Source organism: Protopterus annectens, chromosome 14.part0, assembly GCF_019279795.1.
Source record: "Protopterus annectens isolate FY-2018-M chromosome 14.part0, PAN1.0, whole genome shotgun sequence".
NCBI lineage: Eukaryota > Metazoa > Chordata > Ceratodontiformes > Protopteridae > Protopterus > Protopterus annectens.
Genome location: NC_056748.1, coordinates 1,007,380,588 through 1,007,399,652, shown reverse-complemented (window position 1 = coordinate 1,007,399,652; position 19,065 = coordinate 1,007,380,588). Strand labels below are relative to the sequence as shown.

At 38.9% G+C, this 19,065-nt stretch overlaps 1 protein-coding gene across 2 annotated transcripts in view; it reads right to left on the bottom strand.

The window, feature by feature from the left end:
• Positions 1 to 19,065, bottom strand: part of LRRC27 (leucine rich repeat containing 27) — a 1,872,580-nt gene that overhangs the window by 1,145,952 nt on the left and 707,563 nt on the right. For both annotated transcript variants that reach the window (XM_044056815.1, XM_044056816.1), the window contains exon 6: positions 18,355 to 18,610. In XM_044056815.1, coding sequence (XP_043912750.1) covers positions 18,355 to 18,610 — 256 coding nt within the window. The remainder of the gene's footprint in view (positions 1 to 18,354; positions 18,611 to 19,065) is intronic.

The following is a 19,065-nucleotide window of genomic DNA, read 5'->3' as shown; positions in this document are numbered from 1 at the left end:
GATAGGTTGCAAGTCCCCTGTTTTTGTGGGTCCTTAAAAGAATCTGGAGTAAACGCCTGATCTGACAATCAGGAGGAACCTGTTGGATGACTCTTTTTAGCAGTAACTTTATTCCTTGGAGCACGTCCTCCCTCCAACTGGGTGAGACATCGGGGAGGTGAGGTTTTTGTTTGGGAGTGTCAGAAAAGGGAATGAAGTATCCTCTGAATATGATCCTTAGGAGCCATTGTCATTTGTGATGGCCTCCCAGGCTTCTGGGTACAAGGAGAAATGTCTCTCGACTGCTTCCAGAGGAGAGCAGTCAGGCAACAGTTCAGGATCATTGGAAAGGCTTGTCCAGGATGGTTTTCCATGACACCTGATTTTGTGGACCCCCTTGGCCACGTGGGCAGTGTCTCCCATTCTGACCACATCCCCCTCTGCCTCAGGGGGAAAAGTCTCCTTGAGTATCCTGGAAAGGACCCTACTACTTCCAAAACCATGTCTTCTTACTTCCACACTGGTTCCTGGAGAAGGTCCATTGTGGAGTAGAAAAATGGATTCTGACGGCAGACAGGGTCTTACCATCTTTCTCACTCTAGGATAGTGTCACGTACCATGGGTCCAAACAAGGTGGAGCCATCAAAGGGGGCATTAATAAATCCTCTGCAAAATTGCACAGTCTCATCCAGGCATGGAGCCATATGGCAATGCCAGAATTGGCAGCCCTTGAGGTATCCTCTGCGGCATAACAGATAAGCCTCATGGATGCATTGGCTAAGGAGTGTAGGGTGGTCAGTCTAGAGGAAAAGGACTCCCATTCCTCAGTAGGCATGCATCCTTAGAATGAGCTAGAAAGTTCATTGACTAAGTCGCTTTGTAGCTGGGTAAAATGCGACAAAGAGTTCAATGCCCTAAGTGCAAAGGTTGATGAGGCATAGACTCTTGCCAAATCTGTCCAATGCCCGGGATTCTCTATTTGGGGGGGGGGCAGGGACAGAGGAGCTTTCCTGATCCAACTCCTTCTTAGTGGCTGGCGCCACAACCATGGAATCTAGGGGGATTCCTTTGGTCCAGAAAGACTTATCAACCAGGGCACTGAAGATTTTGTCTGTGCTTTTGGGGATTGGTTCCACTGTATCTGTCTCCTTCCAAGCCTCTGACAACACTATCTGGATGAGCAAGTCAGCTAGGGGGGACAACCAGGTAGTAGATGGGCCGGACCCGAAAGCCTCCCACAGTACCAATTCCTCTGGGGAAGGGTTTTGGGCATGCCAACCACCCCACTGGCAAAGAATTTCAAGGATGTCTCTGAAGAAGACCTCATCGGGTGATTTGGGAGATGCTTCACCTTCCTCAAAATTAATGTAGTGAGAGATTCCGTAGGAGAATTCACATGGCTCATTTTACATGGTTTCTTCCGAGGGACCTCCTTGGGAAGGTGCTCCCAGGAGGTGTCGGAAGAAACCTAGGCATCCACTGAGGGATTGGTGTGCAGGCTGTCCAGGACCAGTTGTCCACGAGGCAGCTCAGAAGGCTCAGGCACAGGTCCAGTATGAGTTGGGGGAAGTTCTGTAGAGAAGTGTTGAGGATCTCTTAAGAATGGAGAGGACCCCCTCCACAACCTCTTATGTGGAAGGGCTCCACACCACCTGGAGCTGTCGGGGCTGACACCACCAGAGCATTAACCTCCTGAAAAATATGGGCCTCCTGCTCTGAGGGGGGAGTCAAAGTAGAGCTGTTGAAGGCTGAGGCACAGAGGTAAAGAGACTGCTCCGAAAGCGTCAGACTCAAGGTCGACCCTCCCCCCGGAACCGACTGACTTTTTTCATTTGTTATATACCCTGTTAAGGTAAGGAGTCCACCAGTGGAGTTTGTCTTTGGTATTAGGTTTGGGTTTACTTCTGGTAGATTCAGCAGTCTCAGTGCAGCCATTTATATCCTTCTGCAGGATTTCTGTGAATAATTCTGCATAGGTTATCTGTGTTCTCAGGATTGGAACAACTGTGAATTTTGACAAACTATCGTTTAATGGGATGTAGTTTGCTTTAAAATAGTTCCTAACTGTTGCAGATTTAGTTGGGTTTTCTGGGATGATTTTTATTTCAAAGGAAACAGCTTTGTGGTCTATCCTCACCAATGAGGACATGGTACAATGGATGGTGCAATGATCTCCTAAGTTGTTGAGTACTAGGGTCCAGTATGTTTGACAACTGGCTGCAGTTTGCACTACATTGTCCATGGTGTTCATGTTGATAAACTCCATTTAACATTGTGCCTTGGAGTTAGAGGCAGTGAAAGTTTCCCAGTCTATACAAGGGTAGTTAAAGTCTCCCACGAATAGTGTATTTGGTTGGATGGTGAACACCTCTTGTAGGTCTAGGTAAAAGTTGTGAGCTTTGTGGGTGACCTGTAGCTGGACAGGACCTAAGGAACCGTGTTTATGGAGACTTGGACATGTACGAACTCCAGGACATAATCCTGTTTAACTAAGCTGGAGATGTATTTGTTGCTAACATAGATTGAGACAACTCCATCTTTGGCCCCTGTCTTTGCTGCTGCTGCTGACCTAATTATCTGGAAGGCACTGTAGCTTTGCACTGCCAGTGTACTTTCTGTGTCTTTAAACCAAGTGTCAGTAACAGCACAGATGTCCACATTCTCCAGAGTGGGGGCAGCTTCCAGGGTGTGGAGTTTCTTGTTTAGGCTTCTGGCATTGAGCAGTAACATCTTAAGGTTGCTTTGAGTTTTTTTTTTTTTGGCTTTGTTGGTAGTTTAGGTTCTAAGGGCGAGGGTAAAGTTTTACATAAATATGTACATATATATCTAGCATGGCATTAATGCCCTTCTAGCCTGCCATACCAAAACAGTTGTTCTCATATGTGTCCAGGCAGATGTCAAGTTCAAATAAGGGTCACATAGGCATCCAAAAAATACCTTTGGTGGTGGATAAGGTCAAATCAGCTTTTACAAGGCCGTCCATTCATTCTTCCTCAACTGAAGGCCATAGTGACTATGGACAGAACTCAAATTGGGTGAGGGTGGGGGGCTGAATGAAAACTGAAAACATCAGCTCACTTGTTCCCATGATAATTATCCTGGCTGTTTTACAAAATATCTAAACTAGTGCTTGCTTTAATGTAATTTGGAAGTGTATTCTATGCATCAAATGCTCTCTCAGAGAACCAATCAGTACACTTCTCATTATTACAGAATATTCTACATACATTGTCTGATGATTCTCTACAACGTTTTGATAATCCCAAACATTTCCAGAGGCAGTTGCCTCTAAATGCCCTATATATACCTGAATAAGGTTTCCTCTTACATATCTATATGAGACACTGTACAAGTTCATATATTTTAGTCTTTCATAATAACTTACATTTTCACATCTATGGATGACTTGGTATATGTCTGCTGTATTTTTTCCAGTTTACTCATGCTTGTTTTCTAACAAAATTTGCAAACTGTTATTTCATATTCTAGTTTGGGTCTAATGTGACTAGCAAACAATGACGTCATCATTTCTGATTTGTTAGACTTTATAAATGTTATTGCACAATGAATAGGTCTATAACTATCATTAACCAACTGGTTGATATTCAAGCAATTCAGTCTGCGAGTATACAAACTTAAAAAACAAAAAAGCAGACTCCAAAGAAAGTACAAGATACACCCAAAATGTTTACTTCATAAGCGCTTTCATCCAATGCAAGTAAGGTGACCTTCAGCAGACAAAAATCTGCTTTCATAATAAAGTCTACTGCCATCTTGTGGTGAAAGTTTTAAATTACATATATGAAGTAATGAAACCATAAAAAAACACAGTTCAAAACAGATAAAAACTAAAAACAAATTCCAGTTGCAAAATAGTTAACAAATTACAATGTTTAAGAAATAAAGAATTGTAAACATTCCTAATATTAAAATAAAATGAAATACCAATCGTACCAAGCAACTAAATACACATCTTTCTGAAAAACAAAAGACTGTTGATGGGCACCCTTGTCGTTAATGCCCAGGGGGGGTAGTGGCATCTAACAACACTTGCCAACATAGTTCACATTTTTGAGTGTAAACCTCCCAATTAAACCCCCCCCATCAAAATATGGAATTTTCTCCAAAAAGAAAGAAAATAAATTTCTTGACATTTTGACAATTATTTGTATAGTGTGTCCGCGGTGGTGGTGCTGCAGTAGCATTGTCACCTCACAGTAAGACGCTGTCCAGTTTGATTCTCAGCTAGAGCTTCTTCTGCCTGGAGATATGCGTGAATGGGCGTACCTTCGTTGAAGGTTGTGCATCAGGGCTGGTAACTCGGCATGTAAAAAGCAACTACCAATCATTAGCGGACCGGAGTTCCTCTGTGGTGACCCCTAACAGGGAAAAGCCAAAAGACACAAACAATTAGAATATTTGTATAGTGCATTACTGTTGTCCCTTTTACTAATCACATATGTGTGTTGGTAAATCCTGGATTTTAAAGCATTTACAGTCTTACAGACATCAAAGAAAACAAATTGTACAAAAAATCATAAATAACAAATTATGTGAATACAGCAAATGACACAACAAAAATTTTTTTTAACTTTTTAGCTTAAGCGGGCTCTTTGGGCTTTTCTAGATGATGAAAAAAAACAATAGTCACATTTATTAAATCAATTCAAAACAGTTTCAACCAATCAAAATTTATACTGCACCCTATCTTTTTGAGGCGGGTGGGGTTTCACAAACAAATTTCATTTTGTCCTTGTCCCTATGGGCTAAAAGCTCAATTATCACACTGCGTCTGATGTTGCAAAATTCTAACTTTAAAACATATTATTGTTTTTATATACACATGGTTTTGTACCTACTTGACAAATGGAACTTTCAGTTTAGTTCCAAAAGTCTTACAGACATAAAATGCAGGACATGTGACACATTGTGCTAAACAGATTACTCCTTTAGTGTTGCAGTTGAATTTGCCATTTGGATACACAAGTTTTGAAAAATTAACAACTACAAAGTTCACCCCTTCTGTGATGTATCTACATTGGGCATATACACCACATCTGAACATGCCCTTAGAAGCCACATTAGAGTTAAACCTGCTTTTACTACCTTTTTTTTAAATTAGACCCTGTTCTAAAAACCATAGTGTGGTTGTTACCTAAAAGTAAGCTCAGATCTTGTGTTATTATAAAGTTTTGCCAGTTCCTCTGGAAGATTCTTCACCTCATTAGTGGCCTCACTAAAGCCACAAACTATGAACCTGTTGAATACATTCCTGATTTCCCTGTCACAAAAGAACCTATGTTTGGCATCAGGCAACACATCTGTCTTGGTTTCCAAATCAGGAAGGCCGTACTTCAACACTAGTTTGTAACGGTGGGGCCTGTCTTTAATGATTTGATTCATAAAAACATGAATAAAGTCAACAGGATAGTGTCTGTCTTGAAATATTCTAACCATTTTGTTGACTTCATCCAAAAATATTGTTTCATTAAAAATGAGATGGGGCAACCTGATGAATTGACTCTTAACCATGTTTTTCTTCTGTCATTGGGGATGTTGGCTATTATAATGTAAAATACTGTTGGAATAGGTCTATTTTCTGAACACAGTACAAGAAAAGCAGTTGTCCGTAACATTTTTCCTAATAGTAACAGCCAAAAAAATTAAATTTTAATTAAATTTAAAACATGTAATCCCATAAAAACTTTAATTTGCATCAAACAGCCCTTTAAAAAACAAAAATGAGGTAGTATTACTGATGTAAATCAAAAACGCATTTAACCTACCCACGTCACCTGATCAAAGGATGAAAATATCATCCAAATCTCTCAGGTAGGTCCTCATGTTGATTGAGTAAACCAATGTAAAAATAAATAACTTTTCCTATCACCATAAAATGATATTTGGAAACATTGGTTCTGTGGTAGCCGCCAAGCCTGCATCTGACATTTGTCTGAAATATTCCTTTTCAAAAAATACAAAATTGTTGGTCAAAACCATTTCCATAACTTCTACTAGTAGGTTGATCTTACTTCACTAGGGCATCGTGGAATCATGCTAAACCCTCATGATGAAGGATGACCAAAAGTAGAATTTTATGCAATTCATTTAAAAAATGCCAAGTGTCCATAAGAACATGTTTTTTGTCAACAAAAACAATTCTTTAAAGTAAAATCCATAAATCTGGCCAAGGGTTTAATCTTAGACCCAGCCCCTGCCACAATAGGGTGAGGTGGAGGATCTTCTATGGATATATTATGTACCTTGGGGATCCTGAAAATGCTTGGTATCACTGGCTTGTCCACCTTTAGATATTTATAAGTAGCACTGTCCAAGCCATAATTGGTTAAAATGTCCTACAACCAAAATCGATATGATGATAGGCTATATTGATTTCATTTTTATTGGTACTTACTAAAAATCTTCATTGTTCAGGTATTGCAGCATTTTTTTGGGGGGGATACATAAAACAGCACCACTACCTTTGTCAGGTTGCATTATTGTAATCACCTTATTTCCACTTAGTTCTTTCATCAGTTTTGCATCCTCACTGGATAAGTTATAAAAAGATCAAGTGGATTTAAAAGATCTCATTTCCCTCTCACATACAGCTTCAAAGGATGCTAACGAAGCATTCAAAGGAAGGTTACAAGTACTAGATCTCCATGAAACACCAAGCTTTGTCAGTAAAATTCTCACTGTCCAGAAAAAATAAAACCAGGTTCAATTTATGAACAAAAGGTTTCAAATCCAATAAACTCTCCACTAAATTAAATTTGGAACCAGGGACAAAAGTAAATCCCTTACAAAACAAATTCCCATATAAGGGGTGACTTTGAGGTAACTGTAATTGTAAATGTTAAAACCAATGAAAGTGAATACAGTACCTTGACCTGCAGCACAAATATTCAGTGATGTCTTCATTGTCATTTCCAGGTCCTTGCCCTCTCCTTGGGAGATCGAGGTATCACTGACTGGGTTTTATAATCATTCAATCAAGGGTCTAAACTCTGTTGCTGAGACTTGTTCTTGTCCTTGTTCAGGATCCTTGAGGATCTCCAGGGCATGTTTATTTCCTCTAAAATAATTCCATTGTTGGTGGCCGCATTAGAACTGTTGAGAATATCCTGATCTCTGTGTGTGTTCACTGTCAACAAGTGCCTCCGTATTGGTGAAGTTAATAACTGGAGGGTGGGGGTAGGCATGTTGAGTTTCATACTGCTCCCTATCCTGCAACAGTTTTTTCTCCTCCCTAGTTCTAATCATAAAACATTCTTTTGTCAATCCTGTCGAAGATGTTCCAGCATGTCAAACAAAAAGTCCAGTGCAATTTCCTCCTGTAATGATTTAATATTTTTCTGTAAAATTCCCAAGGTATGCTCATTTTCCTTTGCTAGAATATCCATAAATCCTAAGATAATCTAGTGAAAAAAATGTAATAATTTGCTAGAAAAGGAGAGCCTTCCTGTAAACAATTTGGGTTCTTGAAATGTAACCCTTTAGGTACCCGGTTAAGCAGCCACGCTTACCTCAAAGTAAAGATTGTTCTATTGCAGCCTTCTATATTTAGATAACTTTTCAAACCTAGCCAATTTTTGTTTTAAAGTCTTGTTGTTGGTCATAGTGACCCACGTATTGCTGGCCATAGTGACCAGCATATTTCTGGCTAAACAAAGGGGCTGCCTAAACCAATCATTCAAAGCCAGGAAGCTTTGGTCTAGCTCCCTTGTTAAAACACATCTTCATATACAATCCCAGCATTAGAAATGCTAATATTAGTTGTTATTGTTCTGTTTAGACTATTAACAAGTTCTTTAGACTTGCCTGGAAAAGAACATTCAGTAGCCTGCTGAAAATCATTGCAAGCACCATCCACAGGAGAACGCAAGCTGTTGTCATAGTTCATAACACCAGATGCCTTAGAAAAGCTGTCTAATCCATCCAGTTTTGAAGATAGTTAAGTCAGTAAATTGATCAGCAATCTATCAGCATTGTAAGTTCAGAGTGAGAAGCACCACAATTGCATACAGGAGGAGAAAAAAACATGTGTGATTGTTCACCTTACTTGTAGTAGACAAAAGTTCTTATGAATTCAACTTTTTGGGTGTATCTTGCACTTTTCGTGGAGTCTGCTTTTTTTTCAGTTGGTTGGTATGATTAGAAACACTCAAAGCTGGATCTACCCATATATAAAGGTCCTTAAATGAATCTACAGTTTCAATCACTCTGTGCTGTATTAAATATTCACCTTTCAATTTATGTCTCCCAAGTTTCATATGCTTAAGTTTAGATGTATTTATCAGCATATTATTCGCCTGTGCCCAAATGGTCAATTTAGTTAAGTTATTTTGCATACATGTCCTATTTGTAACACTTGTAATCAGTTTACCTGATGTCAAGTAATCGGCATACAGACTACAGAACACCTCAGGTGAAGCAAATAGATTTGAAAGACAATCTAAACATGTATGGGCCTAAGACAGAGCCCTGTGGGACACTCTGACTGTAACCAAGAATTTCACCTGCCCAATTGTATGATACTTGCCATGCCCTATTTTAAGGCACACAGCTATCCATCTTATGAAGAGTACATCAATACCTAGCTGGTCTAATTTATTAATCAGTGTTTTGTGTATGACCCCGTGAAATACTGAAGTGAAATCTATATAAATTACATCATAGCACAATTTTTAATTCATAGCTATTATACAAGTATAGAACATCATGTTACAGGTGGTGATTATCTATATTCAACATATGCATGCTGATATATGGTTTCAAATCCCATCCTTTCCACTTCTGACAACAACTTATCCAATATTACCTTCTCCATTATTTTTCCACAACAAGAAAGTAGACTTAAGGGTCTGTATGACTCTGGGTTTGCCCTTCTCCCCTTTCCCTTCAAGATAGCATGTCTCCAATCTTGAGGAATCTCCCCATATTTATGTGACCTGATAGATAATAGATCTAATGGCATTTGTAAGTTCTTGCTGACTGTTCTCAGATCAATATTACTAATTCTGCCTTCTCCCTGTGCTTTTGTTTGGATCCAGTTTGCATAGCTCTTTTTTCAATATAATCAAATCTGATTTCAGTATCTGAGGTTTCCTGGGTGTCATTAGGACAATATATCACCCCATTTATGGAGCTAAACTCTTTTGCATAAGATCTGGTAAATATTTCTATAATCTGTTGCACCTGAGAATACATTTTAGAATCAACGCAATTTATCAATTGTAATATGTCTTTACTCCTTTCACATCTTATGTAGCTATAAAATGGTTTCCTATTATGCTCAACATCCTTATATAAATTTTCTTCAAATTTTTCCTGATCTTGTCTCTCACTATGTTTAATTTGTTTGTCCAGTTTGCTCATATCAGTTTTCAAAGTTGTATTTCAATCTCTTTTCCATTTCTTAATTTTTTTGCCTCTCACCATAATTATCTTGTTTTTATAGAAATATATCTTCTTGATGCTGTGTACCTACATATTGATGCTAAACATTTTTTTTATTTTTTTGCATTCAAACAATTTCTCTTTCAAAACTTTCCATATTCCTTCTGCAGTTTTTCCACTTAACACATCACTCTAATTAGTTTTACATAGTTACTGTTTTGCTTCCATATAATCTGTTATTAATCTTCTGTGCATTGGTTTAGATTTCAGTTTGGCAAAATCATTTACCAACAAATTCATCTTTATAACTTCATGATCACTATTAGTCAATATCCAAGAGCCAGGGGGGTGGGGGGACCATCTTTAGCAAAGTAAAGTGATCTGTTAACCATGACTTCCTATGTTGATAAGTACAGGATCCCCCTGGAGTGGCACCAGAAACTGAGACAATTATTAAAATCAGTCATGTCCTCTTTGTTTTGGGGCATCATCCTTGGTGACGATAAAATGCTGCTTATGCAAGGCATGTACCTGTCTGTGACACATAATCAGAGAAATCCATAATGTCTCTATTCATATAGCACAGTGAGGTACATCTCAGGTCATTTACACCCACATGGAGTATGACAGAATCATATTAGTACCCATGGAGCAGTGACTTGAGTGTATGTGTGATATTGCAGATCTAGCTCCAGATAGGCAACTAACTGTTATATTTTCCTTGTCCAGCTTGGTGAGAAGGGCATATTTGTGTCACGGAACAGAATCCTCTATGACATGAGTAGCAGGTAAAGTGTTTGCTTGTCTAATGGACTTTGTTCTCGGGTGATCATTGGATGTAGGTTTGTGTGTGGTGTTAGATTTTGCTTTTGGTGTGCACTTTAGTGATTGCTGAAGACAGATGTTGCCGTTTAACAGCATACAAGGCCTTTGAGGTTTGTAAAGGTTTCTTTTAAGTGTCTGAGTGTAAGAAGGTCTATGTGCGTGACAGCAGTATGTGTGAAGGATGTAGTGTGCGTGTTTTTGATAACCTTGTTTATAAGTGAGAATTCTGACTCCAATGACGTTATGCATGTATATCTCTCTCATACTGTATTAGTTTCTTTAAGGATTAAAAGGTTATCTACGTATACGAGTCATCTGCTACATTTATTTTACATTTGTCGACCGGGCTAGTCCAACTGGATATATGTCCATTTTCAGTAGAGGCCCGGGGAGAAAAGCTCCAAGACAGCTACATTATAACAATATGTATAAGGTTACAAATACAAAACAGTGTTTGTAAGGTTACAATCCAGTTAACATAGCAATAGATACAAAACATTTTACAGTATATTGCAAAACAAATATTTACAATATGGAACAAGAATATTCACATGAGGTAGATAAGACTTTCAGGTTTACAGTTCCTGAGAATGGTTGCATAAGAGTATTGATAACATATTGAACAAGATATCCATGTGAGGTAGATCATAACTGCATGCGGGTTTGCTATTCTTCTAAAGTTTGGAGAAAGAGCATTAAGTTATAATTAGAGAGGAGTTAGGAGAAACTTAGTCATAGAGGTAGTGGGTTAGTCAGGGTTAGTGCATTGTCTCAGAATGCCCCTATCTTCCAAGCTGGCCACAGAGATATTAGAAAATTGTACATTCATGTTTTTAGCACCTGTATTATGGGTGGGCTATTATGGTCTTGGGACTTAGTTTTACAGCGGTCACCTAAGGGGTGTCTAGGGTTAAGGATAGATTTTAGATAATGTTGTGATCTGGTATTAGTGCTGCTTGATGCACTATCTACCCTAAGCTTTTCTTCATGCAAAGCCTTTCAATGTTACAGATTAAAAGTTCTATATACTAGCATTATAGGTAAATTTTACAAACTAAATGTTTGCTACTATACAGGGCATTGCTAACTGCCACTGTGTGGAGAGCAGCAGGACACAAATGTGCCTAATTTATAGCAGACAGAAAAAAGCTGAAAACTAACTCATGTGCCCTTTGGCTAATAACTATATTTTGAGCTCCCTGGAGTGCTTACCAACTCACAAAGACCAAGTAAATACCTTCTGCCACAAGATGGATGATCCTAGAATTTCTTAATATAAAAACACAGCAAAAATAGCTCTGAAGTGCAGAGTAACATCAAACAACTAAGTCCTTAAAATACCCTCTGGTTGAAGAAGCAATCCCACTTTAAGCCTGGACATGTGTTTCCTAAGTTGGACAGACCAGGCTACCTTTCTTCTGCCACTAAAATTGCAGTTCCAGTCTTCTTAACCTAAAAACACATGCTATTTATCCAAAAGTGAAAAGGTACCAACTAGCTACAAGTAATTGTCACTTTAAGATCCCCCCCCCCCCATGTGTTTCCCATCTCAGACTACCTTTCTACTGCTACTAGAATTACAGGCCCAGTCTTCTTAATGTAAAAATGCACTTTAGTTAGAAAAAAGTGAAAAGGTATCAGAAACAAATCAACTAACAAGCCACAAGTAATTCTCAGTTTAAGCCTTCCGGTATGTGTCCCAACACAGATCTGGCTATCTTTCTACTGCCACTAAAATAGCAATGCAAGTTTTCTTAATAAAAGTGGTTAGGTACCAGAAACAAATGTAATAACTACCTACACGCAATTACAAAATGATTGAAAGGCAGTCAAGCCAGCAATAAAGTGCGCACAAAAAAAAAAACACACACACACACACACACACACACACACACACACACACACACACACACACACACACACACCCGCACACTTTAAGACAATTTCAAAGTACACAAAGTTTAAATGAAGAGTCTTTCCAGTGTCATCTGTTAGTGCCCAGTAAGATAAGCAAAGAAGATAAGACTGGGAAGAGGTTCTAGGACTAGTTATACAGAAGATGAAACTGGGAAGAGCCTCCAAGGCCAGAAATACAGTAGGGATGAGCAGCTTAAAAGCTTCCAAGTTTAAAAGCACAACAGGAAAAATGTGTGTGGGAAAAATTCAGAGGAAAGATAGTAAAAATGAAGTAAAATGAGAGCCCATTCAGAAATGATTTAAACACATAGGCAGAGCACAGAAACCACTTGAAAATACTATACTACAAACAATTGCAACTATAAAAATACCTTCAATTAATAGCTTTAAGTTCAGATACAGAGCATACACAACAGGAAACACACAAAACAGATTTAAATGGTAAGATTACTGCAGTGTTTGAAATGTAGTTTAAATGTACTTCCCTAGATGCACAATGCTGTCCAAAAGCTTTGCTTTCAAGCTTCAGGGGTTCCAGCAGTCCAAAGACTAAGATGTCTGACTGCTTGTCTAAGGTAAAATACCATGGGGGCTGGGATAATTACCCCAAAATCTAATTACAACTGACATAACTGGCCAAAGCTGGCCTTTTGTTTTAAGTTTGAAAAGTTACTGCAACACAGAATTAAATGAGCAATGCTAATAATAGCCCACTTAAGAGCTCAGAAAAATAACAATGGATACTGTACAACCTAAATCAATTTATAGCCGTATTTATGAACCGATGGGTGTACTGGTGTATGATCTTGTGGCCACACGGGCCACATTTCCTGAAGCTAGTATCCATGGTACTCTGTATTCCCTCAGAAAAGAAACAGTAGCAACACTAAAAATTATATTAAGAATAATTATCTACTAAGGTCTGAACAATACATAGTGCTCAAGAACAGCTTATGTATCAAAGGCTAGAAAAAGGCAGAAAAATATAAAAAAGGAAAATTTTAACTAGGTGTTTTGTTTAGATTGAAACATTAAACGGACAGATAAAAAACAGATGTTATAAGAGAGAAATTTAGTGTAAGAAAAAAAGTCTGCTAAAGACTATGAAACTGAATAAGAAGGAGCACTTAGCTGAGAGGTAATATGATGAACACATACAGTGGCAAATGAGATCCGAGGGCAGTTGGTGCACAGGGAGATTATGTGAAGATGTTTTATAAAGCTGCTTAAGATAAGGACTACTAGCAGATGCCAAGACTGTAACAGACATGGCTCAATTCCCATTAGCCAAATTTAATGGACTGGATGAAATAAGATCCAAGTTTAAAGGAAAAGAGTAAAACAAAGTCTGAATGATGTACTTTCATAATGCCACTGGATGCAAGGTTCTCACATACAAGCACTTTTAAAACCAAACAGGTAATCAGTGGGGGCTTGCCCCCTGCAGAAACACAGTAAAAAGTGTGCTTGGTAGTTTGGTGTCATATGTGGAGGGGATGTTATTTTCTTGTGATTTGCAGTGTTAGATGTTATGGTTTTAGATGCTTCAAACTATATATATATATATATATATATATATATATATATATATATATATATGAGTACTGACAATATTTGTCATAGCAGACTCCACTGTGCGACACACAGATGTCTCATTCACCAGGCTGTGTAAACCAATTGCTTATCAGGGGCCAGAATCTGGCAGATCACACATGCTCTCCAATCACTGATCCACAAGTACCAGTATGACTCAGTCATGGCCTGTGTGGATGAAAATGACCCAAGACTAACCTCCTTGGACTATATGAAGAAAGACATCATGGAGCTCTTGTCCATGCTGCTATCAGCCTGGTACTGAGCAGCGTTCTACCTTCTACAAGGATGATGCTGAATATAAATAGTAGTTAATGGACTATTATAGTTGGCTTCGTTTTGGTGTCATTCAGAGGGGATACAATTTTTGTCATCCTGGAAGGATATGATTGACAGACCATGCTGCTTTGTCAGGGATGGTCTGCACCTGCCACCTCTAGGCTTTCTTATTTTGGCTAAAGCTCTCTCACTCACTGTGCCTTTTTAGGCCTTGTCAACCTGATAAATATTCTGACATAGCAAAACTAACCCAAGAAAATCTAAAGGTCTTGCTGCTCAGTGATATAAATCTAAACAAGATGCTCCATCACCTGTAAGCTCTCCTCACCCTGGAAAAACTTTGTGCGGTTACTAAGACTTGGTTCAAAGCCATAGGGAGCACGTCAGCAGTGCAGGACTATAATGCCTCCCACACATTTAGATCACTTAATGTATAGGAAGGGACAAATGGTGGAGCTGTCTCTATTTACATCAAAAGCAAACGCACATCAAGGCTGGTCAATCAGCATGATGCGCTTGAGCTTCTCTACATCCAGATTACCAAAAGCAAAGTCCGACATCACATACGTAAATGTACTAGAGACACTGCCGATTCAACCCAACACCATATTCATGGGTGACTAACTATCCCACTATAAACAGGGAATTTTACATAATCCCTAACATGGAGACCCAAAGATTCTTGGACTTCATAAACACTAACACCCTGGACCAGCTGATCTGTACACACACCAGGGATGCAAACATCTCTGACGGAGTCCTCTCAAACATGGGAGAACATTGTGCCATCCCTAGTCTATTATTCCCACTGATCAGATCAGACAGTAAAGCTGTCTCTTTTGAAATAAAAATAAAATCCCGGACTCCTGCTAACTTAGGAACTTTCAGGAGTAATTCTAAGGCAAACTCCTTACTATTAAGTGATGCACTCGCAAAATTTCAAGTCCCCAACAAATACTGAGAACACCACTGCCTATGTAGAATCATTCACATAAACCTTGTATAAACATATCAACAGCTGCACAGAGACAGCTGTACCTACCAAAAACAAGCACAGGATGACTGCCAAAAAGCAAGCAACCCTGGTGGAATCATCACGAATAGATTGTATAACAAAAGGAAGAATCTCATGGCAAAAATTCAAGGGAGTAATGGCCAGCAAGGTAATAACTCCCTCATTGATCTTAACCAGCAAATCAGTGAGCTAATCAAGTCTACCAAAGAAAAATCTCAGGTACTAATAGCATCGCAGATCAAGGACAATCAGAAACATTTCTTCAACTATGTCCACAACCTCAAAGGCAATAATCAGCAGTGCACCAAATTATTTGTAGATGGTGCCACCTACACTGAGCTAGAAGATACAGCAAATCTACTAGCTGATAAATTTACTCTAATTTTACCCCCAGTTGCCCCTTAGCAAATGTTCACAACCATAGCTCTCCCTACTATCACTAAGGAATAGGTCCTCCAGGCACTCTTCAAGGTCAAGGCCACTGCATCGATGGGCCTCAGCTGATAATATCTCTGGATGCCTCCTTATTAGTGTGAAACATGCAATATTGGGCCCACTGGAGTCGCTATTTAATGCAAGCTTCCAAACAAGTTTTGCACTGAATGAATGGAGGATTGCAATGATTAGCACTCTGACAAGGGTGAGCCATCTGCAGACCAGAGGAACTATTAACCATGAAGTCTGACTAGTCCAAGATGTAAAGCCATGGAAAGAATAACCATGGGTATATGAAATGAAGACATAGGAAACCTTCAGATATTGAATCCAACTGGGTTCAGGTTTGTTAAGGGCAGGTCATGCCTACTTAGCCTGGTGGACTTCTAGAAGGTAAACAAAACAATGGATGAGGGCAAATGGAGCATACTGCCTACCTCACCCTGGCTAAAGCATATGACAAAATACCCCACTCGTGCATTGAAGACAAGCTCACTGAATTAGGTGTAAACCAGTACATCACCTGCTGGATAATCTGCTGGCTCACAAATAAGACCCAAGAAGTTAGAAAAGGTATGCCTATCTCCCCAAAAAATGCTGGTCATTAGAGGAGTGCCTCAGGGCTCAGTGCTGGGGCCAATCAGGTTTGGCGTCTACTTATCTAAAGTGAAGGTTAATTTCAAAGGCCTCTGGCTGACCAAGTTTGCAGACTATTGCAAATTAGGTGGAATCACTGAATCCCCCAAGACAGAGATACTCTCCAAGAAGGCTTGACACAGACTAATAACAGATGCCAAAGTCACAGTCTAATACTAAGTGGCAAGAACTGCATATTAGTAGCTTTCATTAGGATAGCAATCCCTGCAAATTACTACATTCATAATACACCCGTAAGAGTAGACCCAGTAGTCAAGGATTTGGGAAAGCATGACACAGCGACTGGGCCTTCGACCATCATGCTTTAACTGTTTAACTGCGGTGAGAAAATTATTCGATGTCGCACACAACTTAAAAGCAAGGGTATGACATCTAGGTCCGGAGATGTCATTGTTTTGTTGTACTTTGCCCTTTTAAGACCAATTATTGAGTACAATGTCCTTTTCAGTACATACCAGGCATATACAACAACTGGGCATCCACAGACGTTCCTCATAAAAAGAATACATGTTGTAGAAAACTAAGTCCTATGCAGACTACCTCAAAGCCTTGCCCTTATACTCTGTCTCCTACAGTCTGCGGACAGGCAACCTATGACTGGCCTACAAGGCATCATCTGAATCAGTATTAATGGACCTGTACCGCAAAACAAACAGAAACAAAAACACCTGATCCAGGGACCTAAATCTCATCTGCAACATAAATCGGACATACTGGAGGGACAGGTATGTGTCTCAGAGGCTGTCCCTTCTCTGGAACAGGCTTTTCTATCCATGTAAAGCAGAGTTCTTCCCTGCACTTACTCAAGGTAAACCTGGACCAGTGGATGGGGAACCGTAAAGATAAATCTGGTCTGGCAGCTATGCCTGCATTACAGAGAACAAGCTTGCAAGTGTTTCACCACTCATGCTGAAGTCATATGTAACACCCATAAAACCCAGGGGACCAATGTGCAATATTGCTGGGTAGCACAGTTAGGCTTAATAAAGTCCTTTAGGGTGGTAAGCCTAGTATTCTACTATAATACTATGATGATACTGTGATTTTCCATATTCGTTCTTCTGCGTTTTCATTTTTTTTTTCATCATTTCAGGACTCAGCATTGTGAATCCTGACATTTCAAAAGGAAGCCTTAGTTATTATCACGTAAGGTAGCATTCTAGTCAGAACACTAGTAATCATAAGCTTAACAGACAAGATAACCTGCTAGCTCACTGAAGCTTAATGAAGTTTAATAAAACTTTTTTCAGTGCTACTGCTCTTCATAGATGGTCAGAACCTCAGACTAACATGTTAACACATTTTTTTTCTTCTGGCTCTCTCGCTTTCTTTCTCTTTTGGTTAGATAAACCACATCCTGTAAAGTGTACCAACTGCTCCCGACATCCATCCATTCTATCATAATACCTTTATTCCCTTGGTAGTCTCTGCCTTTTCCATATCATATCACTTCTCTGTGAACAGGATATTATTACAAACACACATTATCTGTAACCAAAACATCTATATTACACAGACTACTTGTTTCGATAGACTAACAAACTATAAATTCTTGTCTTTCTTGTCTGGATTTAAAAAAATCTCCCTCCGCATCTCTTATACTGCAATTTATTTTCTCATTAAGTGTCAGAACAGATTCTTGAACTGCTATTTTCTCAGCTAAATGAATATTGACTATAATATAAATGCAGGGAGAATCTTTAGTTTAATGGCAGGCCAGAACCTGGTCTTCTAAAGTTTCCATCACACACACACACACACACACACACACACACACACACACACACACACACACACATATATATATATAAAACATATTTCTAATGTGTAGTTGGCATAGTAAACATCCAAGCTACACACTTTTTCCACATTTTTTCCAGGAGTCTTTTTTGCTATTACTACATAATTTATATATTTCTCTTTCTAGGCACAAGTGGATATTTAAGCACTGTAGCTAACATCAGTAAGTTAACTACTGATGCAGGGCTCCTGCTAGCCAGAATCTTGAGTGAATCTAAAACCTATGTTGATCCAATAAAAGGTATTATATATCTGTACTCCACCACCTTTGTGTTTGCACTGCAACCTAAATATCCGCTAATACTAGTTATGTATTTTATAAGAAATATGATTGTTACTATTTTTCTGTGACTAATGGTAATAAGCATTGTAATCACTGCATTCAGACTGCTGGAGTACACAAAACAATAAAAGTAAGTTATGTTTTTATTGGAAAAATTCACCATTCATACCTCAAGTTACCTGGTGGTTTTTGTCTCCTGCAGGCTTCATCTTGCTTGTCATGGATTTGTTTGAGTTTTTCGGGCAGTGACAAGGCATCATAAACTGTGCTTTGACTGAGAAAAAATTCCTTTTCATCCTCCTGTATGATCTGCTGTCGCAGCCTCTGAAATTCTTCTTTTTCTTCTTCACTTCCCCATTCTTCTGACAGATTAAGACTGGATTTAACTGAATCTCCCAGCTTCAGTCTTTCAACTACTGGAACATCTACAAAGCATCAAACAAAAACCAAGAAAAAGATAATTAAGTCTGTTAACTATTTAAGTAACACTACTACTCTCTACATATTGCATATATATCACTGTAAATGTGCTCAGAACAAATTCAAATGCAAATGCAGAAATAGTAGTAGCCTTAGCTGTAGGGGTTATATCCTGTCAAGGATTTAACAACTGGCCAGTTTCCAAAACATTAATCAGCTTAAGCAAAGCTTAAGAAAAAGCATGGTTTGGGTGCCAATCCCATCAAAGCTTTCAAACCAACTGAGAGAAGGAAGTGAGAGGTTTGAAAAGGACAATGCTAGCAAAATAAACATAACTGTCCTCACCCTGGCAATTAAACATATAAAACTGTGCGTGTGTGTGTGTGTGTGTGGGGGGGGCTATTGCAGCAGTAATCATTTAGGTCCATAGATTAGTACTAGGCTAACTGCTCATAAAGGG